We start from the raw sequence: 28,000 nt of genomic DNA, 5'->3' as shown, positions 1-28,000 counted from the left end.
TTAATAATTTTCAACACTTTAGTGTAATTTGTTTTGACAATCTGGATATATATTCCGATTTCTAAGCACGCTTGGTATCAGAAAAAAGTGGGTCCAGGTGCTAACAAGGGGAATGCGGCGACGTTTCGACTCGTCTTGTGGCCTAATAGGTAGTTTGAACCATTGCCATGCGAGTCTTCATCAGGACTTCAGGGGCAGTCTCACAGGGAATTATGAGGAGGCGGAGATCCCAACAATTCAATTCAGATATCCATCAAGGTTTATATCAGGGGTAGGAAAAACTCAACCCGATGAAAAGGTGCAGAATAACACCTCCCACACACAGGCAAAAACCGTCCACAAATTAATTGGGGGCTCGCCGGACTAAGCACCGGACTGATTTTTACACCAGACTACAGCAGTGGCGGCTCCTTCGCTAAGGTGGAGGAGTGTCACCCCTCTGCTTTTCAGCAATGTAAAAACGGAAAAATAAAATATTAATTACACATTTTAAAAAAAATGTATTTCTGGACTTTAATATAGTGCAAATTTGACCCGAAGGTACGGGGTATCAGAGCCCTTTACACGAGCACCAGTTGCGTTACATGAGGACACATTAATTTTTGTTATTCACAGGGAGATTAAGTGATTTGCCCAGAATCACAGGATGTTGCATCCTTGTCAAAACTCAAACCTGGTTCCCCATATTTGAGGTTGACTGCCCTAACAATTAGGCCAACTCCTCTTACAATGATATTATTATTTTATTTTTCCATGCTGAAGCAGTTTTGAGGGGCAGGCGGGGCTGCTCTGCACACAGAACAGGGGGAGGAGTGGTGAATGCACTCTGTCAGTGCACATGATGGTTTATCATCCAAACAGCCATGTGCACTTTGCATGTTTTCCACCAGCTGTAATGCACAACCTGGGTGGTGAACCTGCTGGAACCATGAGCACTGCCTCCCTGAGCACCGAGCCACAGGGCTTAGCCCATTCACAATGCTGCTGACAGAAGTGTCGTGTTTGGCTTACAGGAAACCCATGTGCTTCCTGCTTCCATTCCTGATGGAAAGACGGGGAGAGACGACGGAGGAGAGTCATGGTGAAAAGGTCAGTGTATTTTTTTAATTTTATTTCTCCCTCCGCCCGCCCCGCCATCACAGATCTGTGCCAACCACCACTGAACTACGGATCCAGAACATGATAAAAGAGAGATGGGGGTTGTTACTGGGAGAGTACTTGGTATATTCGGATTCTAATATGCATGTTACAAATTTCAAGCACAGGGAGTTGAAGAGACGTTGGCAGAATTATACAGTGACTTGTTCAAGTGTGGAAGAAAGGATTAGAAACTAAGGGGCATATTATCAAGCCTGTGCGCTAAAATTATCGCCGCTTTATCGGCCGAAAACGGCCGATAAAGCGGCGATAATGGGCTTGATAATATGCTCTGTGGAATTCCAATCGAAGCCCATGTTAGATGTCTTCACATCTAACATGTGCTTCGATTGGAATTCGATAGAGCATATTATCAAGCCCATTATCGCCGCTTTATCGGCCGTTTTCGGCCGATAAAGCGGCGATAATTTTAGCGCACAGGCTTGATAATATGCCCCTACATTCCTCTGGTCCATTAAGGGTGTAAAACAGGCCCCTGCAGCATCTATGGCATGGGGGCCCAACCCTCGAGTGGCCGCCTAATTTGTCAAAGGACCCCCATTCAGCCCAAGGCTAATGACTATGAGAAATGGGAGGCTCAGAGGCTCCTCTTCACAGGATGGAGGGCAACCCATCATTTTGCTTTACTCCACTCTGCCCCAAATGCTGTGCTCTAGCCTGTAGTGCACATTTACTCTCGCCCCACAAATTGTTAAACTGCTTGCGATCCCTTCCAAGAACCAGTTGCCCACTTTCCTTCAGGGATAGAATTAGAGCAACATATTAGAAAACGTCACCGCCATGGACTTAATAAAATGCTGGGACTGGTGTGGTAATTCTAAAATATACAATGCCATTTCAATCCTTTTGTAATGTGGTTTTAATGACTAAAGGGCTGATTACAATATCGCTAGGAAATCCCTCAGTATGGCTCGGATCCAGGGGACTTTCCAAGCCTAACATGCTCTGGGAGTCCGGATGAGCGAGTGCGATGCATCCCTATGCTTACGGACTCGGTTCGCTCGGACTCCCGTTGAATTCTATAGGAGCCTGTATACATTTGAGTACAAAGGCTTCCATAGCAAAAGGGGGGGAGAAAAGGGTACACCTTGTGGGGTGCCTGCCACACTGGATAGGGGAGACTCATGGGCACCCCTCATGACAGATTCGGAGGGCCCCAGGTGAAGGGCGACCAGTTACAGACCCACAATGTACAATTCCAACAGCTGTTTTGTCTCGCTGAGACCAAGTCGATGCAGCTTTCCGAATCGTGCATCGTACACGCTCGGTCAGAATCCAGCATGATTCAAACAAGTCGCACGGACCTGATCAGGTTCGGGAAATGATGCGGTCGACACTTACGCGATCTTCACATCGAATTTGGTCGTTCAGACCTGTGTACGGTTTGGTCGGAAACAAGGGCTATGAATAGGATCGGGGAAAGCCAAATCCGATTCAGAGGTCTTCCGAATGACATCGTGATCAGGCCCTTACATTGGACCAGGGGACAGTCACATGGCACGGTGATCATTAGTATTTGAAGAAAATCTTTTTTCATACAGTATTGATAGTCATTAGGTAAATATAATTCCCTTGAAATACAACCTGATATTTGCAATGATGCTGCATTACAATAGAAACTGCTTGTTCCTTTACCTGTCTTTACCCAAGGTAAGTACCAAGGGCAAGGTACTGATATGTTTCCAGGTGAAGATCGTGGCCAGCACGCATAGTTATCAAATGTTCCATTGCAGTGTATTCCTAGAAAACAAAAGTAAAAGTATAATTTATAATCAGTTTAAATGATTCTTGGTAAGCCCCTTCTGCAACACAGTGCGCACAGAATTAAAATTGTGAAATATGTACTGCGATGAGATGTTTTGAGCGAAACACAAATGAATATAGTACAGACTCATGTAATTTAATGTGCATAATTTAAAATGAACACATTGCATATTCTATTAGTACACATGTAGTAACTAGCCACACTCTCACATACTAGGCCTCAAAGCTGTTTAAAGGAGCATTGCTTAGAAAGAGGTGCCTCTAAAATGTGCTGATGCACACTTTTAAGGTTACGTTTTTTTACCTTTTCATGATCATGTTTTATTAAATATATCTTACACTTCACTCTGCAAAATGTTTCTTCTTACACCAAGAAGAACTTATCACTTAGTAGAGTACTGACAACTCTGACGAATTGACAACATAGAGATAGCACATACATTCAATGTGCTTTCTTTTTAACATGCATTATTTCCCTGGGTTAAAATCTTGAAGAAAATGTTCTTTCATTAACCTCGCTGTGTCGATGTTTGCATGCCTCATTGTTAGCAAACATACAATTAGCCTTTTAGAAGTAGAGACATGTAGTTCGATTCTTGGGTAAGGATGCTTAAAATAAAGAAACCTTTGAATTTTGATCTCGAAACAACAAAGTTGCATACTCAAAAGTTACTGTCCAAATGCTATGGAATACCATGTGAGATCCGGAGGAGAGAACCAGCTCCCACGAAGAACCCTGAAAGATGACTGGATGAAAGGAGAAGATGCAAGATGAACTACAACACTGAGTTTTGATTTTTTTTAATAGTACATGTTCCTAGAGTAGACATACATTTTTTTCGGTATGCAGACAGAATATTGAGTTGGAAATGTCGAACTACAGAAATATTGAGTCAGAAATATCGACAGCAAGAATATCATGGTCAAGAATATCGATTTTAAGGTAAGAAATATAATTTTTATTGTTTGCAGAAATATAGTTGTTTAAAATATGGATTTTTTAATTAGAAGTATGTATTTAAGTATATATTTGAAATGCATGTGTTGTATTTTTTTGTATAAGAATTGTTTATGTTTTTTAAAATATGTGCTAAATTCTTTGTAGCTATCAATTTTATTTTAAATACATTTTGCATTTTTTTAGGTCCGTAGCAGGTTTTGGGTTGATAGGGGAATAGGGTTGGAAGTAATTTATTTATAATAAATTAATGATTATTTTTTATTTAAAATTATTTATTTAATTGAGATTTTATGGTGTTAATTGTGGGAGGTAATTTATTAATAATTAATAATTAATTGGTTGTTAATCAATATTAATTAATTAATTGCTAATTCATTATGATGATTGTGTAAAAAGAATTAGTTGTGGGGTGTGGAATTTATAGGAGTAAAGGGTAGGAAGTAATTTATTTTAATAATTAATAATACATTTTTAATTAATATTAATTAATTATTTGAACATTGAATACAGAAATCGTGTAATTCATTTTAGGTGAGGGTTTTGGGGTTTGTAGGGGTAAAGGGCGTGAAGTAAAATATGTTTAATTAATTAATAATTAGTTCTTAATTAATATTAATTAATTGAAAATTAAATTGGGAAATTATGTAATTGATTTTAGGTGTGGATTGTGGGGTTTACAGGGGTAAAGGTTGAGAGGTAATTTATGTTTAATTATTCGTTAGTTTACTAATATTAATTAATAAATGTACCTTTAATTAGGGTAATTATTTATAATTTTGTCAGGATTTTACTTTTATTGGGGTAATGGGTGGGAGAAAATTAATTTTACTTACTTTATAAGTAGTTGTCAAACACTATTATTTTATTAATTGAAAATAAGTTTTAATTGTGTAATAAATATTTTGTGGGATTTTATTATTTTTATTAGTTTTAATTTGTTTTTTTAATTAATAATATTTCTTTAGTTGGTAAATAATTATGTTAATTATGTAAGTACATTTTGTTTTAATTTAGATGTGGGTTGTGAATTGTGTGGTGTTATAGGGTAGGAAATAAAAAAGTTAATTTATGTAATATTTAAAGTTCTTGTTTCTAAATAAAAAAACATTGTTTGCATATTATGTTATTATGTTATTTAATATAATATTTGTAGGTATGTGTCATATGCATTTAACATGATAATATGTTGTTTATAAGTGTGATATTAAATATATTTGAATTTTTTTGTTGTTAATATTTTTTGTTTTTAATTTTGAATTGACTGAAGTGATAATATTAATTGTTACCCTTCCACAATCCAACACTTTCCCTAATATTGCACTAACTAGACACTTCAGGACTGTGTGGTCGGGATTCGGCCCTTTTAGTGCCCTGCCTGTAATATACCATTGCGCAACCTCATTCGTAGTGTCTGTAGAACGTACCTTTGTCCCGAATTTATGTCCTGAATTTTGACCTTCGGTCCTGAATTTTTGTCCTGAATTTTGACCCTTTGTCCGGAATTTTTACTCTCACCGTCCTGAATTTACAACCATGCCAATTGGTCACCCTACTTCCCATGGATTGTTGTGCTGCACTGCCATCCCGCATGCCCTGTGCGGTGTATTGTGCTGCTGCAAACCCTGTTGCCTGCCCTGTTTGGTCAGTTTGGTGTACCTGTCCATGTCCCTCCTGTTCTCTGATATCCGGGTCCATGTTCCTACCCCAAATCCGTCTGCCTTCCATGATCCAATGTACCATACTTGCTAACATTTTGAACTTGGTAAGAGGGAGAATTTGAAAAAAACCTGGGGAATTCTTTTTCCCTATTGATTTACATTGAAAATAAGGAGATTTTAGACAGGAGACAGATCAAATAAAGCCCATTTTGGCGTAAAAACATTGGGCATTTCCTGGCTGAATCAGGTCAGTTGGCATGTATGGTTGTACTACGACTGCCTCTTCCTTCTACCCACAATGGTCTAATAAATTGCCTCAGCCTCTCTTGCCTATCCTGCATTGTTGGTTTGTTGCCCCTGCCCTCCTTTCAACTGCCCTCTAGAGTCTGTTGTGCTTGCACTGCCATTCCTGCCTGACCAGTATGGTCAAATTGTTGCCTCTGCACCCTCCTACCTGCCTTCAATTTTCAGAGTCTGTGCCCCTGACCTTTATCTCTCAACAGTATCCTAATGAACAGCTAGATTGCTAACATTCTATATTTATTACAAAAGTGTGGCACGCATGAAGTCATCCTATTGTAAGCAAAACTGTAATACCTAAAGCATTTCCTTTAAAAATGATAAAATGAGAGGGTCTTATTTGCATCGAAATTATGGTTAGTGCTCTAAAAAACTAAAATGAGGACATATTTTCTGAATTCTCAAATAGCGACAAAGCACTTTTAAATTATTTGTTATCTTTATGTGTTTTTATCCAGTTGACCACTTGATTAAATGTTGCACTTAGGGGAGAGTATGGGGTGTTAATTCCAGAGCTGCATACTTTGTAACTAGGGAATCAGGTTGGAGTTTCTGCTTCAGCTCAACATTGTGTGATTCTGGTCAAATCACTTAATCTCCCCATACCTACAACCAAAATGAATGTGTCCTTGTGTGATGTAACCAATGGTCATGTAAAGCACTCCAAAACCTGACTAGTCTGTACTATAAAAAAAACTGCAAAAAAAAACAAAAATAAAAATTGTTTCCCACACTTGTGTCATTGGGCTTTACGTGGACTACTCCTGGGTGATATTTGTGCTACATTTGGGCTCCTTTTTCTCTGGTGGCCATCTTGGGAGACTTCAATTCAATTCAATAAACTTTATTCATTCTTATTTAGAAACATACATCATAAAAGTGTACATAAAAACAGTCAATCCTCTTTCTTATTACAATACAATGTGAATTAATTAAAACCACAAGGTAAAAAGGTGTGTTATAAAGCCCTGCTCAGAGCAACTTCATTTAACAGACTAGTAAAGTTCAGTGTTTCGCAAGATCAATCTCAAGTTCTTTGTGGAAAAGACGCGGTAATGGGTCCAAGTAAGAAGCAACACTGCAATATAAAAAACTGCAACAAAAAAATAGTTTTGCACTCTTCTGTCATTGGGCAATATGTGGGCTACATCTGGGTGATATTTGTGCTACATATGGGTTCTTTTGTCTCTGGTGGCCCTCTTGGGAGACGTATTTGTTATGAAGTTTCCTATTTTTCTCATTTAATGCAGCCTCCTCAGTAGGAAATGCTTTCAGTTTTTTACTCTGATTCAATCAAGAAGACATTCAGATGTTTCACACATTTGCCATACATTCAGAATGTTAGCACTCTAGTTGCTCATTAGATCACTGTAGTAAAGCTACTGCTCACCAGTGAGTTAACTGGAAGTCTGCTGCTGGTATTAAAAATGCATGTTTCAGTCTGCATGTCAGAATTTGTTTATGAAATAGAAAAGCATTTGAGAAGTCACTCAAAATGTGCCATAATTTTTTTTTCTGCAGCACTAATCATAATTTCTGTGGCAAAATGAACCTCCTCATTTTGTTCTTTTTTAAATTGAATGTTTTATGTGTTACCAGTATATTCCAATGAAGATGGCTTCAGATGTGCCATACTTTGGTCATAAGTAAGACTGTTAGCGCTCTAGTTGTTCTTTAGAACACTCTGGGAAGCTGCAGTAGAACACAAAGGAATCAACTGACAGTCTCTACCCTTGATGGACGTACATGTTTTAGTGAGAATGTCAGACTTCATTCTCACATGACTGAGAAGGATAATGTGAATTTACAGAAAATATGCTCTCATTTTAGCTTCTGGAGCACCTTCCAAACCTCTGTGGAAAAAGCATGAGAAAATAGTTTTCTCTCAAACATGATTCACGATATCCCAGCAGAAGGCTTTTATACAGGGCAAAATCACCTTAGAACACGCTACAATTCCTAAAATGAGTGTTGTACCATCAACAAATGACTCATAATGTAATTAAAATCTGTTATCACCCTTTTTACGTTCTGCTTTTGGTGACCCTTAAAATCTTCCATTCACTACAATACATTTTAATGGGGTGCTATCATGTATATTGGTCCCAAAATGGCTGCCAACACTTCTTGGATGAAGTGCTGACAGCCAATCAGATCTCACGATGAGATGTCTAGTTAGGTTCCGCCCCGATATAGACATTTCTTTTTCCTTTATTATTTAAAAAACAACTGAGCGGATTTACACCATTAAAAGCAAAGAGTGCACTTTGGACCAAGAGCTACCTTCCTGCCAAATGTGGTGTAATTCCTTTCAGCAGGAAATAAACATGGATAAAACACATTTTGGGAACCCCGTTTTTTCTCAGCCCACCACTTGAAAAAACACCCCGAAACTTTCAAGACAGGAGCACCCCATTAGTTTAGAAAATTTAGTGAAGATTAGTCAAACGGCACCAAAGATATTGGCAAAAGAAAAAACGTTTTTTGAATAGAAACAAGGTCCTAACTATAACCACCTACTGGTGACCCCAGCGCTTGCCTGCTGATAACAAAATGTGGACACCAGTTTTGTGCTAAACTTGCTTGTTATTGTTATGTTATGTTATGTTATGTTAAAATGGGTTTTATACAGCGCTCAGCTACTCCGAGGAGTGTCCCGGCGCTTTAAAACCCAACGCAGAAAACAGGAACAGACCAAAACAAGTGATAAACCTATTGAACAAACAGCCAGGACTTTAGATCCCTCCTGAAAGCTAACAGAGTAACATTTCTTCTCAAGAGAACTGGCAAGGCATTCCACAGTTGTGGTGGCAAACATCGGAAAGAGCGACCTCCAATGCGTGCACGTTTAATGACCAGGACAGATGCCAAGTTCAGCGAAGCTGACCGCAGCGATCTGGAAGGTTGGTAAAAAGCCAGCCGCTTCCTAATGTAATTGGTACCAAAACCATGGAGCGCTTTAAAAGTAAGTGTAAGCGCCTTGAAAACTATCCGTTTACGGATTGGGAGCCAGTGAAGGGTTTTCAATGAGTCAGTAGCACTAGCTCTCTGATGGAGGCCAAGAATGGCACGAGCAGCCGAGTTTTGAACAACTTGCAGACGTGCAATAAGATATTCTGGCAGACCAAAATAGAGCACGTTGGCATAGTCTAAACGTGAGCCTATCAAGGCCTGCACAGTAGTTTTCCTGTGCTCCAGGGAAAGCAAAGGAAGAAACTTTCTAAGCATCTTGAGGAGGCCAAACACATTTCCCACAAGACAGAGAATCTGAGGCTTTAAGGTGAGGCCATTATCGATCTGCACCCCCAGATTCTTAGCCTTGGACGAAGCCTCTAACGGAGGAAACATGGCTGCCGGCCACCAAGACTGCCACCTAGGGTCAGAAGGACACCCAAAAAATAACACCTCAGATTTATCAGAGTTGCACTTGAGGCTGTTGAGCTGGAACCAACCGAACACAGCCCCAAAACAACCTCTGATACTCTCACAGTCAAAGTCAGAGCCCTTCTTACAGGAAAAAAGGAGCTGGGTGTCGTCCGCATAAGAAACGATCTGGGCACCAAACGACTCCGCCAGTGCCGCCTATGGGGCCATGTAGATGTTAAAAGAGTAGGGCTCAAAATTGAGCCCTGAGGAACTCCTACCTCCAAAGGCGGCACCTCGGCAGAGAATGGACGGGCCCAGACCGTTTGACGGCGGCCTGCTAGGAAGGACTTAAACCAGGTGAACATATTGCCTTATCATGGCAGGATAACACATTTCGCCCACGTCACTGGGCTTGATCACATAACGAGACAGTATTGTGTAGCCATTAAATGCAGTTCAACACATACCACGTGATTGCCACTCAACATTAACGTGAAAGAAATACTGAGAATTTCATTCCCCAATCGAGTCACAAAAGCAATGCAAATTCAACAGTTCATTTACACGAAAAATTATACACAACTGAGATTTAGATAGTAAATCATTTTGTTTAATCTTAAAACTACAGTGTCACTGAAAGTGTAAATATAAATAAATAAATCAGTCAATCATATCCATCTGCTCAGTTATTGTCTTTCATCTCCTTACTTTTGTAATGATCCTTTCTCTGAGATAATAAGTGTTTGCTCCAATGCAACTTAATATGATCATTACCACAAAATGCTAAAACCTGGAAGTAATTAATGCTTTAGAAGCATAGAAAGTGCTCATGTGCTGTTGAAATATCCACAATTGTTGAACAAATTGTTGAACAAATATTCCTTCATCCTAATGGTTCATAGGGATTTTAACATAAGCTAAACATACTGGAACTTAAAACAATACTAGCTTCACATGCAAATCTTTAATCCTTGTAGCCTGGACTACATGTAGTGTACCCTTCAAGTACATATGATCCATTTAAAACATCTATACAGCTCAATTCTGCTTATGCCAACTCACACAAATGTTCTCATACAAGCATGCTGGTGGTATGTAATAAAGTTGCGTAACAATTCTGTTCCTTGTCTCACCTCTGTACAACTACTTGCTCCTCATCTGATCCAGACACATGCAGGCCATCCATTGTTTGCTTTGAATTGATTTAATTTACTTCTTTGTTCTGGTTTGTAATGATCTGTATTATAATTTGACGTCTGTTTATAAACGTCTCCCTAAACTAAATGCGAGCATTGGATCACCTCTGGATACTTTATTATTGATGCACAAAGTCACCATTTTACAAACAGTCAAGCATTATATCTTGTTTTATTTCCAAAATTGCTTAATAAAATCATTTGAAATTAAAACAAGATTGGTACTGAAGTGCATCATGCGGAAATATCCATTGTGTATATAGTACATATCTCCAATTGGGGTTTTAATAAAGTGCATTGTGCCTATATGTCATTAGTACCAAAAACATTCCTGTATAATTTAAAAACCCTTGAAGCCTTAAATACAATAATTTTAAATCATAGATGATAGGCATAATAATGACAGCATATATTCCACAATAAATTAAATATATATTTATTATTATGTATATGTGTTTATCTTTTTTAATTATGTTTATTTGTTATATTTATTAACATGTATATTAAATCTACTTTATTTTTCAAAATGAAATTTATTATTTGATATATTTAATATTTATTATTTCATTTGATATAAATATATACATTGATATTTTGTAAAACTATATTTTTAACAATCGAAATTTCCTCACCAATATTTTTGTACTTACCTGTTTAAGAATAGGGAGTTGATATTATTGCAATGTATATTTTTTCACATCTATATGTGTAGTGTAGTTCCTATATTCCCAATAGGCTCTGCGCATTGGAATAACATATACTATAGTTTAGACGTAGGACTGAACTCGACTAGGTCTATATCGTATATATGAAACTTAATTGTGAGTGCCAGCTATCTCAGAGGTCACTAGAAACTTTGCCGAATAATGAAGAAGGGATTAGTTTCTGACAACCGCATAAACATGACAACTATTTGTTTCCCAAGAATAAGAAATAAATCTCTAGAGTCGCAGAAACAGTAGATAGCTATTTTACTCAGTCAATCGTGCATGCTTCGTTTCACCAGAGGTGCTGAGAAAATAGAGACACAGGCACTTTCAATAAAAAGCATTTATTGAACAGTCTTCTTTCTCAAGCATAAGAAATGTACTGCTACAATCGCAATACTGGTTATAAAGTACAGAGTATACAATACGAACAGTATTATAAAGTAGTACTGTAAAATCAGGTTATGGTTTCTAAGCCATAAATTGCTTAAAACATATAAAATACATACAGTGATAAAATAATGACTAAAAGTACTCAACTGGTGCTTCTAAAATACGCCTACCCCGGTGTACCCGACCTAAGCCTAGCACAAGGGAAGAAGTAAGTGAGGAGTAGCTTTAGTTTAGTATTTTTCTGCCAAGAATCTATTCAAGAATTCTCTAAGGGTCTAATCAGCTCGGTATCATGGTTTAGAATGAAGGAGGTATTGTATCTCTCTTTTAGGACTCGATTTCCCATCAACCCGCAAGGGTAGGCTGAAAACACTATAGCTGGAGTTCTCGGCTGGAGAAAAGACAGCGTCTCTCAGTGCATCAGCTGTAGGGTCGGCTTCCTTCGGCACTTGCTGCTGCAGGGCGTCGAGCAAGTAGTTAGTAGATCTGCTCCAAACCACTGTGTTTGTCTGGGCAAATCTAGGCATATTCATACTTTGAAGGTGCCGAGTTTGACGTGTGATTGGACTTAATAACGTCATTAAAGACTCAGGGGCATATTACCAACAACTAGCGATAATTTTTGTCTCTAACTTGTTTAGAGACAAAAATTATCGCCGCACATCGGCGATTTTTATCGCAGATAAACCTTGCTATTAGCAAGGTTTATCGCAAATGCGATAAAAAACGGCCGCAATGCATGAATATCGCTGAAAAGTCAGCGATATTCATGCATTATCGAGCAAATGCTCTTAGCCATGTTATCCACCTCCCATTGGATAACATGGCTAAGAACTGCTCAGGGCAGGTGTTAGCTTTTGGAGATATTCGCGCTTAGCGCGAATATCTCCAAAAGTTGGTAATAGGAGATAGCGATGTTAGGGACTGTTTCCAGTCACTAACATCTTGGCACGCCCACTTTGCATGTCATTAGTGATAAATATCACTGACATGCAAAGCGGGGCCCAAGATGGTCGCTATCTCCTATTAGCTGTCACTAACTGGTGTTAGCGACAGCTTGGTAATAGGGAGATAATTTTATCTCCGCTTTCTTGGCCTTTAAAGCCAAAAAGGCGGAGATAAACCCCCTTGATAATATGCCCCTATGTTCTTCGAAAACTCTATGATTTCCTATATAAATTAGTATTCAGGCAGGGAGAAGTCCCTAGCTGCTGAAGGTGGGTTTTTCTAAGAAATCGTTCTTGTTTCTTGGAACTTAGTGAAAGTAGCCATGCCGTATTTGGGCTGCATAGGTTCAGTCTAAATATGGTAATGATTTCTATGCTTATATAAGGATTGGATAATGTATACCTATATAAGGGCATGAATCGGGGAAAGTTACACTAGGGTCCCAGATTTGTTTATAACATATGTATGACATCGATATTTTGTCAGTGAACCGATTTTGAATATATTTGAACCTTATGCTTGATTTCACTTTCTTTCGAACTTGAACCATTTAAGGGTTCTTACTGACACCGTTTCATCCTGTAATTCTGTAAAACATTGCTTGTTGAAACTAATAGAAATGTATCTTATGATTTCGAATAAAACACGTTTATTAAAGTTTGAAATAATAAATCCATTAAACATCTTTAATAACTCATTATTGACTGAACTTAGATAGAGACTGTGATGAATATTTATGTGATGATTTGCCCCTGGTTTTCTCAGATTTTACATCTAAGGTCCATTGGCCTATTGGATGAAGTACAGCGAAGATCAGCCATGTGTATGATGGTAAAAAGTATTTTATTTAAACTGATTCCCGATACGCAATTTTTTAGGACATGGAAAAGGCAACTTTTTAGACTATATGAGACCAGCATTTTACCAAATAGTTTTAATACTGCTTAGAAAAATATTAGTCAGCCTGCTATAGCCCATGTAAGTAAAATAAATTATGGACAGAAAAAGGCTGTGAGGCAAAACTGTTTTGAGCTCCTAAACGTTAGTATTTCATTTGTCAGGAATTATTTATTTTTGCATGTATTAAAAGATTAATTATTAGTTTGATCCTTTTTTTATAACGTTTCGGTCGCTTCCCTGCAACCATTATGCTGATGGAGTGTCATTCACGTTGTGGATGACCAAAGATGAAAGAATACATAGAGTGAGACAATTTGCCTGTCCCATTCAGCCACCTATTTGTTGGCAGTGGTGGTCGCATTAAAGTCTCCTTCAGAAAGGACAAGCACCTACAAAAAAAGTAGAACACCAGTGGTTTGGGTGTGCTGAACTAGATTGGGATGGTGCTTCTTTCCTTGCTTTAAGCGTGGTGAGGAAGAGCACCTTGCAGGCACTGCTGCTGCAGTCAATGTATGGCATCAAACAGATGTCTGAAGCATTGCTCCCAGTAAAACTTTGGTAGTTGATGTAGCAACTACCAAAGTATAACACAGGGACTGGTCCAGGATGTTTAGAGGTAACTCTCATATTTATGATTATTTGCCATAAGTGCGATACTGCAGAGCCATCTCAGGACAGAAGCACAGCCTAGGGGTCACGCCCAGAGTACTCCATGAACAAATAAGATGGTAGTGGACATCTAGTGCAGGCCCCAAAGAATGTTTTATTACTTTATTTAATTTTGCAGTTTTATATAGTGTGAACCCAACCTGAAGGTATTGGAACACCAGATACATTGCACGGGGACAAGTTAATTTTTAAGGCACAAGGATATTGTGACTTGCCTAGAACCAAAGGATGCTGAGTCAACACAAAGACTTGAACCTGGTTCTCCAATTCCAAAGTCAGCAGCTCTGGCCTAATGCCATATCCTCTCCTAAAATTTAAATTGCTTATTAAATACAGAATCCAATACTCACACGCTGAATCATCAATGCTTACAGATGCATTTATATCATGTGTTGGAATTCTGGGATGCAACATACACAGCACATTAGACCATATGTCACTGGTTACTGTCAAACCCACACGTTGCCAGCATGGTGCACGATTCACTCTGCATTTCCATCAACTGTGGAAAGGACCTTTGTACATCTTGCAGGTATATTAGGGCATCATCTGTGTATAACAATATGGTTTCCCAGGAATCACCAATCAGCAAGTCCCATTCTTATCCCCTCTGTTGGAAGAGGCCTGCTAGAGGCTCAATAGCGAGGGTAAATATGATCAGGAACAGTGGCCAATCCTGTCTAGAACCTCTGCCTCTGTTAAAGGTGTCAAAGAACTATTGTCCCGTTCTGAGTCTTGCTTTTGAGTTAGACTATATTAGTCCTGTCCATCTCAGAATTTCTCATTCCAGTCTGAATTTTCCCAACCCCATTCCCTCTAGCACCTTCATCAAATAAGGCCACCATGGTGACATTGTATTCTGTGGAGTGCCCTTTTGTGAGGTCTCTGCCAATGGGTGGAATAGACAGCTTAAGTTCAGAAATGTGTTGCCGGCTGGATTTCGGGAGCACTACAATCAATGCCTCTCTCAAGCTAGGAGGGAGGGTTCCTAATGTCTTGAAACAGTCGTAAAAGTCTTGGGTCAGCTTCTTCTTGTATTTTGAGTAGAACTCCTCCAGGAATCTATCTGTACAAAATGTTGTGTTGTGTGGCATCTGGTCAATAGCAGCCGGGATCTTGTCAATCATAAGTGGCTCATCTAGTGCAAGGCACTGCAGCAGGTATAGGTGCAGTATTGCTATGATCTCCAGGGTGGTGGCCGCATCCTTCTCTTATAAGTGGAGCATTGATCTGTGTGACCACCTTTCGGGGTTGCTGTGGAGTTCCAGTTCTGCCACTGATGTGGCCCTTTCTTGTGCAGCTCCTCTTGTAAGAGGCATCCTCTGGACCCTGTCGCCTTCGCCGCTGGTGTTTTGACATTTGTCATTCAGTGTCTAGCAGAGTGTCTGATGTTGTGTGGGATTCCCCTTTGGTCTCCAGCTGGTCCCATGATTCTGCAGGATATGGTCTCTGTTCAGATAGTTAAATATTCATGACTCTGTGCATGCATTCCACATTGAAGAATGCAGAAAGCCTGCTTTCCAAAACCGCACTTCACAGCCATTTCTTCAGATGAATTTTAATGCTGGGTCCCTCTGCCCCATGCAGAGGGCTGGCGATGTGCATGCTGTTGCACCGGTAGAGGTGTTCTGGGTCTTCCGCTTTCGCCCATACTGGGGACAACTCTGAAATGGAATATGAAGACAGAGGTCTGCGTTGCAACCAAGTACTTTATTTCATGTACAGGTTGGAGCAAACCCGACCAGCGCAGCCGAGGGAAACCGTTTTTTCTAACAACGGCTGAGAACAGAACTCTGACCTCAAGAAAACCGTGCACGGTCTGTCCACGAGCCCAGACAGCCCCGCGAGCCGCAGAAGAGAGAGCACAGAGGCACGTACGTATTACACATCTCTCTTCCTTCCAACAACAACAGAAGGGAAAGTGGAGGAATTGCATATCAATCACAAAAGTGAAAGCACAAACAGGAAAACAAAACATGTTGCAAGATTAAAATTAAAACAGTGAATAATACAAATTCAAAGTCAGGAAAGTTAATAAAACAGTGAATAATGCAGATTCAAAATTAGGATTGTGAAAAATACACCCCCACTCCCTTCCTGCAGAAAAGGTATAGCACAGAAAAAGTCACACAAAATCTTCAGATAAGCAGGCAACCAGTGTTCTCGAATAGGCCTGCTACCACAACCACAAGGTGGGGCATCCACCTTAAGAAGCACAACCTGAGATGTAGCTCTATTTTGTTTCTGGTATAAAGCTACTCTTCTGAGGTTCCATGTTTGGGCATTCTGTAGTTTGACAAAATTCTCACCAACAAATTCAGCACGAAAGGGTCCTCTGAATTTGTCAAAACCTCAGTGTACTCCACCCAGTTTGACTTTCACCAAGTCACCAGGACACACATGTCTCCTACTCTTGTCATCTACATGACAGCCAGAGGAAGAGATATCTAAGTGACGCTTAAGAAACCAAGTGGGAACCATCTTTGTACCAGCTAGTCTGCTCTCATCAGTTCAAATAGGGATGTTGTCATCCCTTGATGCACCGTGGTGTGATAGGCCCAAAACATCTCTTGAACTTCATGCTGCACCGAAGAAGCATTTTGCCCTTTACAAGTCTGTTAATTATTTCACATAACCTGTTCCCTTGTGGGTTGTACAGTGAGGTGCGTATGTGCTTTAAACCAATGTTCTCAAAGTATCATTCCATTCCCATAGATGTATGTTGTGTACCAGTATCTGATAGAATGTATGCTGGCACACCTTCCCTGTGAAATACTTCATTGAGGACTTTGATGGTGTATTCTGTATTAGTGTCTCCCATGAAAGCAACTCCATCCACCTAGAGGAAGAATCCACTTGAACCAAGGCATATCTCTCATTGTCATGCAACTCACTAAAAGCACCAATGAGGTCCACACAGTCCTTTTGCCAAACACCCTCCTCGCGCGCAACATGTGGGGTGTATTGGGTTTGTTCAACCCTACATGCAGCTGATTCTCCGACTATTTACAGGGTTCATATTTCTCAACCCAGTCTTTCACTTGACAATCCATTCCAGACCACCAAAATCTATCCTTGAGCCTTCTGGCAGTTAACGTTTGATCAAGGTGATCCTCATTGGCTAAAGCAATTACCTTGGACCTCAATGACTCAGGAGGGATGTATTTCTTGCCCCTCAACACAACATAATCCCCCAACATGGAGGTTTGGTCCTGCAAATGTATGAAGGGTCTAAGACCAGGTGATACTGTTCTTTCTCTGGATATCCCTTCTCCGACCATCCTGACAACACCAGCCAAAAGTTTGTCATTTTGCATGCCTGCCAACCAGCCCTCTCTGGAAATAGCACTACTTAGGTCCTCAGTGAGTTCTACCAATCTAACAACAATACTTCTGTGAAAAGATCAGCATAATTTCATTAATATTTGGGAGTGGAAAACTGTCCATTACGATAGCCTTGTTCACGCTCCTCAAGTCCACACAGAAACAAAGAGACCCATCTTGATTCTGTGTGATAACTACTGGAGATAGCCACTCTGACTTGTGGTCTTGCAGCTAAAGGTATCCTTCTAGCGACATGTTTAATAGGAACTTCATCTTTTTCCAGTATTATTTCATGTTGAAAGCCCACCGCCTCCCCAAAACAGTATCAAAAACCTTGGCATGTGTTTGCAAAATATTATTGACCACATCATCATCACTGCCAGTAGTCATTTACAGAGAACATAAACATAAGGCAACATAAAAGCAAAAACAGGAGAGTATGCTATAAGATAGCATTTGTGCATTCTGAAGTACTAAGCAGAAAGAAAACCCCACCAGGCAACTTGAGCCCTGAACATGATAGTTAAATACTGCATACCGACAAACAAATAGAGAGAGGATAGCAAAAGTAAATACTTAGTGATTTGCGAGGAGCCTAAGCATACATTCACAGAAAAAGAAAGAGATGTATACAGCACAGCAAATGTTGATCCTTCCGAAGTGGCAGCATTTGATTATTAGTTTCCTTATGTTGCAGTTGTCATAAATTCAGTAAGAGCCGCCCCAGAGTTTAACGCCCGATCTTTGCTTCTGTAACCCTTAGATTGCATATAGGTTAGTTTTGAGTTTGCATATAGCAAATAGCCTTCCTCTTCACATCTCAAAAGTAGGGGGTTCTTTCCTGTGCCACAGTGATGCTATACAAAATCTTGCCACAGCGACAGCAATATATATTAACCCTTCCGCCACAAGGCTAATTCACCCGCGTCGCTGGGGGGTAGTGGGGTGCGTGCAGCGCCACAGTGCTTGTGACGAGCTCAGCTCGTCACGCTGCACGGTAGCGCTGTGCTCATGACGAGCTCAGCTCATCATGACCATGCCCTTTTTTTAGAACGCTCAGCACAGTGGGGGAATTAGCCCCACGTGTGAGCACCGCGCGTGTCATGACGAGCTCAGCTCGTCATTAACACAGCGCAACCATGCTTCATGACGAGATGAGCTCATCATGAACATGAGAGGGGTTAAGTATCTGAATGTATACATTCCCTGTATTAGCATAGCATCCTCCAAAACCCCCAACAACATAACTGTTGGGGTTATCTCACTCAGCACTTCTGTAACTACAGTTATAAAGGTCTGTATCCTTAGGTGTTTTAATTCTGGGCATGAAGCAAACATGTGAACTATATCTGCCTGGTCCCTCCCACACCGGGCACATTTCTCCTCATTTATCCCCCTAACGCGCAATTTTTGCCGGTGTATAATACAAATTAAACATTATTTTATACTGCTGTGTCTTTAGATTGGAAGATATAAGAAGTTTATCAGCTAATATAATGGAATCCTGCAAAATATTCCCCCCTACAGACAGCCTGACATTCCATTTAGCATTTAGCATTTTGTGCCTCTTTGTCATCCTTTTGTATTTCCATAAGTGCTTGATATATTTTACCAATTTTTTCCAGACCCTCTACCACTTTGAATAGATCATATTTCTGTGCTAAACGTGCGGCACCCCCTCTTTTAATCAAATAGTCTCGAATCTGTGGATATTTTAAAAAGTCGTCTTTAGGGAGATCATATTCAGCCATTAATGAAGTATATGTCCTAATACACTACTATCTACTACTTCATGATTTCATCCAAGAAAAAAGCCAGAAGTAGAGCTTTGGCATCCGTTGGGGTATAATAATTAATCCTGCCAATCTTCAAATGCCGCCTGATCTGAAGCCAACCCTTATGAGCGGCCTGAAGCACCTTAAAGCGATTTTTTTTATAATAGCTGGGCTCAAGGATCTCAAAAAAAGTTCTCTCTGTTATAGAGCCTAATAACAACTGAAAAATGTGAGGAGTCTCCTCTGAGCTTTTCTCATTTACCCCAACTACTAAAATTCCAATATATTAGCAATAAACAAGCCCAATAGTAAAACTGGAAGTTAGGGACCGCCCAGCTCCCTCGTTCTCGTGGAAGGGTCATAAATTTAAACTCTCTGCGGCGTTTCCCCTGTGCCCACAGAAAACTGCTGCAGATAGTTGGTAGTCTCTGAATCTGTTTCCTTGTAATTTCTAGTGGGACTACCCTAAAGAAGTAAAGAACCTTTGGTAGAATGTTAATTTTTAAAACATGGCATCTTCCCAACATTGATAGGCGAAGACCCTCCATCCTGTCTAACTCATTTTCAATCTTGTGTAACACAGGATCTCAGTAAGACACAACCATCGAATCAAGGCATGAATTCAAGCGCACCCCCAAGTATGTTGGCTTCTACGTGACCCTTGGGTCATTAAAGTGTATTTGATCTGTACATATAACCTGTTTCTTGGCTAGATTTAGTTTGTAGCCTGAGCTCCTCTCATAAATTGATGCCAGTTGTTCCGTCTCTACCAATGTGGATCGGGGTCCGGCGATACTATCGCTATATCATCTGCGTATGCTAATATTATAACCCTTTCCTGCAAAGGGCCTCATGGTTGTACGTTTAGTATTTGTTCTAATAGGTTTAGGAACGGGTTAATATATAGAGCAAATAGCAGGGGGCAGTGGGGACAGCCCTGTTGGGTGCCTCTTGATATGAATACAGGGTTCGACTCTAGCCCCAGCTCACAGACTCGAGCGTTTGGCGATCTGTACACAGCTTTAATTGCCTGAATAAAACCAGCTCCAAACCCTTGCCTCCTTATTGTTGGCCATAAAAATTCCCAGGAGAACGGTCAAGTGCTTTTTCTGTGTCCATTAGTATCACCCCACATGGCAGTTTACGTGTATTGACAATATCCAGCATTGTCGTAACTCTACTTATATGGTTGACTGTGCCTCTCCCTGGTATGAATCCATGTTGGTGAACCGAGACTAAAGGTGTAATCACTCGAGAAAGTCGCAATGCTAATATTTTTGCATAGATTTTCCCATCACAATTTATGAGCAATATTGGTCTGAAAGAACCTGAAAGTGTGGGTGGTTTTTCTTTTTTAGGAAAAATGATAATACTAGCTGCATCCCAAGATGCAGGGGCAGCGCCCTTTTATGCCTCCTGAAATACAGCTAGCATGTCTGATTGTATTTCTGGCAAAAGAAGTTTGTACAATTCTAGTGGGAGCCTGTCAGGGCCAGCAGCTTTCCCTGTAACTAGTGAACCTACGTTTTCTACAAGCTCTTCCATTGAAATAGGTTCTTCATTCAAGATTTTCCCATGAGGATCCTTATATAGGCCTTCCCCTCGGCCTTGAGTGTCACTATCCTATGTTCTCTGTTGACTTTTCAGTAGCCTTAATAGTATTTTTAACCTCTTTACATATGATCTTCTTGGCCAAGCACCGATCAATCAATCAATCAGGCACATTTATAGAGCACGCTACTCACCCGCAAGGGTCTCAAGGCGCTGGGAGGAGGTGGTGGGTGCTGCTACTGCTCGAAGAGCCAGGTCTTGAGTTGCTTCCTGAAGGAGAGATGGTCCTGGGTCAGTCGTAGGTGGGCGGGGAGGGAGTTCCACGTCTTGGCAGCCAGGTAGGAGAAGGATCTCCCTCCGGTGGTGGTTCTGCGAATCCGTGGGACGGTGGCGAGGGCGAGGCTGGCGGATCGGAGCTGACGGGTGGGTGTGTAGAACGTGAGGCGGTTGTTAAGGTATTTGGGCCCATGTCGTGGAGAACCTTGTGAGCGTGGGTGAGGAGCCTGAACGTGATCCTTTTGCTGACGGGGAGCCAGTGCAGGTCTCTCAGGTGGGCAGAGATGTGGCTGTGTCGGGGGATGTCCAGGATGAGTTGTGCAGAAGCGTTCTGTATGCGTTGGAGTCTTTTCTGTAGTTTGGCTGTGGTTCCGGCATAGAGGGCGTTCCCATAGTCCAGTCAGCTGGTGACGAGGGCCTGGGTGACCATCTTTCTGGTTTTGGTGGGGATCCACCGGAAGATCTTTCAGAGCATGCGCAGGGTGTTGAAACAAGATGACGAGACGGCGTTGACTTGCTTGGTCATCGTGAGGGAGGAGTCCAGGGTGAAACCAAGGTTGCATGCGTGGTCCGTGGGCTTAAGGGCAGTGCCCAGTGCAGGGGGCCACCAGGAGTCGTCCCAGGCAGAGGAGGATGGTCCCAGGATGAGGACTTCCGTCTTGTCTGAGTTCAGTTTCAGACGGCTGAGCTTCATCCATTCTGCGACATCTTTCATTCCTTCCTGGAGGCTGGCTCTGGCGGTGGCGGGTCGTTGGTGAGGGAGAGGATCAGCTGGGTGTCGTCAGCGTAGGAGATGATGTTTAGGTTGTGTTGGCGTGCGATGGCTGCAAGGGGGGTCATGTAGATGTTGAAGAGGGTGGGGCTGAGCGAGGAGCCTTGAGGTACGCCGCAGATGATCTTGGTGGCCGCTGAGTGGAAGGGAGGGAGGCGGACTCTCTGAGTTGTGTCGGAGAGGAAGGAGGTGATCCATTCCAGGGCCATTCCTTGGATCCCGATGTGGTGGAGGCGGTTTGTTAGGGTGCGGTGGCAGACTGTATCAAATGCAGCCGATAGGTCGAGGAGGATGAGGGCAGCAGTTTCCCCGTTGTCGAGCAGGGACCTGATGTTGTCGGTGGATGCGATGAGGGCGGTCTCGGTGCTGTGGTTTGCTCGGAATTCGGACTGCGATGGGTTGAGGGAGCCGTTGGTCTCGAGGAAGGTGGTTAGCTGTTTGTTGACGGTCTTCTCGATGACTGTAGCGGGGACCGAGAGGAGCAAGATGGGGCGGAAGTTATTGAGGTCCATGGGGACCGCTGTGGGTTTCTTCAGGAGGGCGCTGATCTCTGCATACTTCCAGCTCTCCGGAAAGGTGGCAGATGCGAAGGTGTTGTTAATGATTTTCCGGAGTTGGGGTGCGATGATGGAGTCGGCTTTGTTAAAGATGTGGTGTGGACAGGGGTTGTCAGGGGAGCCGGAGTGGATGGTGTTCATCACGTGGGTGGTGTCTTCAGTGCGGATGGGGGTCCAGACGCAGAGTGTGGTGGTGGGGGGTGTTGGTTCGGTGGTTGTGTGTGTGGTCTGGGCACTGAAGCTGTTGTGTATGTTGGGGATCTTGTGGTGGAAGAACGAGGCGAGTTTGTTGCAGAGGTCTTGCGAGGGGGTGATGTCGTGGGCAGTCATGTTTTCTGTTGACTGGTCGTGGCGCCAGGTTTTCTCGAGTGTACAGCAGGATTTCTTGGAGTCTTTGAGGTCCTTGGTGAACCACGAGGTTTTCTTGCTGCCGGGTCTGCTGGGAGGATTCTTCAGCGGTGCAAGGGCACTGGCGCAATTGGTGAGCCACTGTGTGAGGTTACGGGCTGCTGTTGCCTCCTCAAACTTGTAGCACTCTCTCCTAAAAAGATGATATTTCTTTGCAATATATTTGGCCAATTCCTCATTAATCCTAGTTTTTGCAACATGCCTTTTTGCAACTGTTAGTTCCTGTGTAATGTCTAACTTCCCCTGAACTGCTTCTATCAAGGTACATTCAGCACGGCGTAGATTCTCATATAATGCCATTTGGTGCTGCCTGGGTAGATCCTGCACATGTACCCAAAGCTCAGTATCTCTGTCCTGACCCCTGCTTTCACAGTATCCCAAACTATATCATACTTAGTGGAGTTATGATTTATGACCAGTAATTGTCACCCATTTTAGTATATGGCTAACAAACTCTTCATTTAGTTATAGCTTCCTATCAAAGGAAAATGCACTTCGAGGCCGCGTTAAGCAACGCATTGTAAGTTTCAATAGGACTGGGTTGTGATCTGAGGTTATTCAGGGAAAGATCTGTCTGCATGTATGCATCTTTTAGACGAATTTTGGCTACAAAATATAGTCTAATCTGGTTAACTTTTGATGAGAACAGGAATAGTGTGTGTATGCTGGTTATGGATGTTTTAACCTTGACCATACATCAACTAAACCATGTTCATAAAGAAGCTGCTGTAAAACTTTGTATACCTTAGGTTTCTTTCCAAAGTATTTACCCCCCCCAAATCCATGAGTCACTTCCCCCAATTGGATATTGAAATCCCCCATAAATATCAGAGGGGTTGCTCAGTTGGCTAATTCTATATTCAAGTATTCAATAACCTGAGTTTCATCATAGTTAGAACCATATGCAGAACATATTGGACACTTCTCATTAGCTGCAATACACTCAATCATGGCCCATCGCCCTTGCTTATCTGTTTAGCTTTTTTTTACTTTTAATAGGCTCTTTTTAGAAAGAATAGCAACACCTCTAGTGGTAGTACCTTGGGGAGTACACACCAGAAGTTCATACCCTAGCTTCTTTAGTATATTATGTGTATTACATGGGACATGTGTCTCTTGGATACAAACTGCATCAGGTGACGTATTCCTGATTTCTCGAGCCACTCTTTGACGTTTCCCCCTTTCGTCTAGTCCTCGCACATTATATGTACACACAGTTAAAAATGTAATTTTAACCTGGTTTAAAAGTGCAGACATCGCCTCCTTTCTCTCTTAGCATCGTCTCTCTCCCTTTCGTAAGTTCTGTCATACCTACTTGCTTTTTTATGGTTTTACCCTCCTGAACCCACCACCCTTGGTAGCTGCCCTCCTCCCCACACCGATGAGCCCCACTGACCCCCACTACTGCCTCCTCTACCAAAGAAGGCCCCCACCCTCCCCTCCCCAACAAGGAGGCTGATAGACCCAACGGTCTACAGTGATGGAGAGCCTCGTACCCACCCCTAACCCCTGTGTCCCCCTGAGTGCAAAATACCCCTAACTCGTGTGTATAAAAAAAAAGTAAGACAAATGGTTAACTGTAGGGGGAAAACCCAAAAGAAATGTCTAGCGTACGGGTCAGCATAGTCTACAAGAATAACAAGCATTGACCCACCAGGCATTAACTATAGTTTCCAAAACTTATATATTCTCCTTCCTAGAGCTTGATCTCTTGTAGGTATTCTTTCGCTTTCAGCTCGTATGTGAAAAATCTTGTTTTCTCCTTATATATTATTTTTAGTTTAGCTGGACTTAAGAGAAATGTTTGTGCGCCCTTCTCCTGAAAAGAATAATTAACTGTTGTAACTGCCATCTTTTTTCCACAGTAGCAGGACAAAAATCAGGACCAAAAAAAATTCTACTCCAGCTGCTTCTTTCAGTCTATCTGGCCTGGCTAGATCGTACAAAGCCTGCCTAGTCAAAAAATTAGACAAATATATCAAAATAGCTCAGGCCTCGCATAGATTTGTTCGGTTTCGCTTGGAAAGGAAATCGGTGGGTTTGTTGTATCTGAGTGTCCCATGTCCATTGAACCAGTTCTGGGAAAGCTCCGGTAAAAAGTTTCACAACAAACTTCCGGGGATCTGAACCTTCAACTCCTTTTGGTATGCCGAAAATTCCGAAATTATGCTGCCAGTGGCGGCTTTCCATGTCCTCAATCTTCCAAGATATATAATTCCTGTGTGTTGTCAACGCATCAGTGGCTGTTTTCTGAGCTATCATCTCATCTTCATGCACAGAAATTTGATTCTTGGTTTCGGATATCCTTTCCGTAGGATTTGGCCACTCGCCGGATTGAATTTTGCAATTTCCTGCATGCGCCTTGAGTTTTTTTGCATTACGCCCGACTTTCTACTATGTGCACCATCAATGATTCATATATAACTGCCAGCGAGATGTCCCCTGAGCGTTCTGGTGAATTATCTTGTGCTTGTCCCCCCGATGAATACCCAATATTGGGTCCAATACCCAATGTCTCTTTGGAGGATTGTCCAGGAACTGCATGCCTATATACCCGCTGCGACTCAAGTGGCACGACAGCTGTTGTTTTCATACGTACAGTCCCGGAGCAAGACATCCTGCTATCTTTCCCAGGGGTCTCATCCACTTGGCAAATGCTGTTAGTTTCACTCCGCCATCTACTTATTAAGCTGAGAGGGTTGTCAGATATCTGAAGTGATTAATAGCCTGAGGAATTAGACTGATCCGAGAGTGAAAAAAAGGGCCCCTCCACGTCCCTCTCCAACAGGTTTACACCATCACCATTTACACCATAATTTAAACCATCCATTTTGTTTGCAGATAACAACCTGCCACACGGTGAGTTCTTGACCTCTGCTTATTGCCTTATGACTTTTATGGGGCTACAGAAGACACCATGACTGGCAAAGCCTCGCTTTTAGCATCAGGCTTTAAGATCCGTTTTTTCAATATGGGGATGCAATGAGGCTCTGAGTCCCCCTTTCTCTCTTGCACTGTATTTATCTCAACGGGTCCTGTAGCCCCTACATCTCCCGTGCTCACCTCTTCAGAGATTTCCCCTGAAGCAGCTTCCTCATTATTGTCCTGTCCCAGATTAAGCTTTTTGCCCTTTCTGGCTGTCATGAAAATTGCTGGGGTCCCTCTATTCCTGCTATCAATGTTACTGACCGGGCTGTTACTGTAGCTATCCTCAGCCGCTCCACATCGTTGTTTGGGTGATTTCCAGGGGCTTGATCAGCGCGGCGTTTCCTCCTACACTGTGGGTCTTCTACTCATGCATCCCGTCTCGTCCCACAAACACCTGCCACAGCGCTCCTCGAGCCAGGTGTCAGCCCCAACAGCCGCGCACACGGTGCAATCACAGACAATCCGCACTGAAACACTGCAGAGAAAGTTAGTCCCACAGCATTTACGGGTTACTTAGTTGTTCGCTAGTTGTTTTCCTCTACTGTACATGCCGAACCACAGTCTTTCTTCGGGGGAACAGGGAGGTCACCTTACGAGCGCTCACTCGGCTGAGTGTTCAGCTGCCATCTTGCGTCGAATGTTGTTCAGCCCTACTCTAATATTGTTTTTTTTAAAAAAATTTATTGAAAATCCATGAGGCACAATAAGAAATCAATGTACATGATTAAAAAGACAAAGACAATATACAACATAAACAAACCACCTAAATTAACATTAAGAAGGAATGTAGAGGTCGGTTGTCGAATTACATAGCTTAGTGTCTGATTGAAATTATACTTGTAAATCAAAGAATAATTAATGTTATTAATATGAATGTAGTATACATTGTGAGGGCAAATGTAAACAGAGAGAAAATGAGAAGAGAATATAACAAATAAGAGTATTACCGTAGCCATAGTCCAAAAGAAAATTGATGAATTTGCTACAATCTGCCATCACGCCAGTCAGCAACTGGTGCCCAGGTCTTCAGCCCCACTTCTCTTAATTTTTTACCCTTAAGTTCATACATAGCCGCCTCTATATTTTGTATTCCCAATAGTCTAGACAGCCACATTTGAAAGGTTGGGGCCTCAGTGTCTTTCCAAGCTGCTGAAATTAAAATTCTAAGTACGGCTGTGGAGATAAAAATTAAAGCTTCAGTCTCAATATTTAATTTCAATTTGCTTTGGCATCCTATAATCATGAGTGTAGGAGACAGGGTTATCTCAGCATCCAACAGCCTCGACCAGAATGATTCAATCTCTGTTTTAATTGATTCAAGTTTCTCACACTCATAGAACATATGGGTAATATCGGCTGGTCCTTTGGAGCATCTAGGGCAGTTGCTGTTCTCCCTCTTGCCCCGATCGTAAAGCTTGGAGGGGGTGTAATAGAGATTAAATAGTGTTTTGAAGTGCTGAGCTCTTAAAATGAGGGAGCGTAGGAATCGTTTGTCCATTACAAGGGCTCTGTCTAGGTCAATGTCCGGGTCCTCTAATTTTAAAGCCGAGGCTGCCTCAGTTTTGTCCATGTCTTCCTGGGATTCCTCCAAGAAGAGCCTATACACTCCATTGATTCTAGGTTCACCCCCCTTCAGATAATCCAGTATCTTACACCTCTCCCTCAAGATGATACAGGGCCTTACTGATCTAATTGTGCTGACCACCTGAGCATATTTATGATCTTGACTGCCCTGGAGGGAGTGCCTTTGTCTTAATTCTTCCAGAGTTCTACACTCATCCGTGACCATGACTTGCCCAAGTGTCAAGATACCCTGTCGCTCCCAGTGTCTCCAGAACCCATCTTTACTTAGGTTAGGAAAGAGGCCGAGTTCCAGAGAGGGGTGTGGTGATTGTATTTAGAGATTGCCAATACTTTCTGAGCTGCTACCCAGACCCCCCATATCCCTTCAAGTGTCTTGAATCTAGACTTGTTATAATATCTTCTTTCTGGTCTCCTTAATAATACCCCAATAGCCTCGCTACCGAGCAGTAATTCAAAGATGGATGGGATCACATCTTGTCTGATCGGGGGGTTTGTACTGTTTCCCCCTGGATCGAATAATATAGCCATCTGCGTAAGAAGACAAGACTAATGGTAGTATCTAAGATTTGGCATTCCCAAGCCCCCCCTTTCCTGAGGCAAAGACATATATTTCATAGATCTTCTAACCTTTCCATACTGTCATAGGAAATTCATGAAGATGGATTCTATTTCTTTTATAATTTTCCCCTCTATTTTAAATGGGATTGACCGGAATTTATATAGGACCTTGGGGAACATAGGTATTTTGATGACATTGGCACGACCTATTATTGAAAGTTGTAATGTATCCATTCTTTTTAGATTT

At 41.6% G+C, this 28,000-nt stretch overlaps 1 protein-coding gene across 1 annotated transcript in view; it reads right to left on the bottom strand.

Moving 5' to 3' along the window:
- GLP2R (glucagon like peptide 2 receptor) overlaps positions 1–28,000 on the bottom strand; it is a 921,875-nt gene that overhangs the window by 413,765 nt on the left and 480,110 nt on the right. The window contains exon 3 of the mRNA XM_086930546.1: positions 2,794–2,898. Coding sequence (XP_086786672.1) covers positions 2,794–2,898 — 105 coding nt within the window. The remainder of the gene's footprint in view (positions 1–2,793; positions 2,899–28,000) is intronic.

Source organism: Lissotriton vulgaris, chromosome 7 (genome assembly GCF_964263255.1).
Source record: "Lissotriton vulgaris chromosome 7, aLisVul1.2, whole genome shotgun sequence".
Classification (NCBI taxonomy): domain Eukaryota; kingdom Metazoa; phylum Chordata; class Amphibia; order Caudata; family Salamandridae; genus Lissotriton; species Lissotriton vulgaris.
This window is presented reverse-complemented; position numbering and strand designations above follow the sequence as displayed.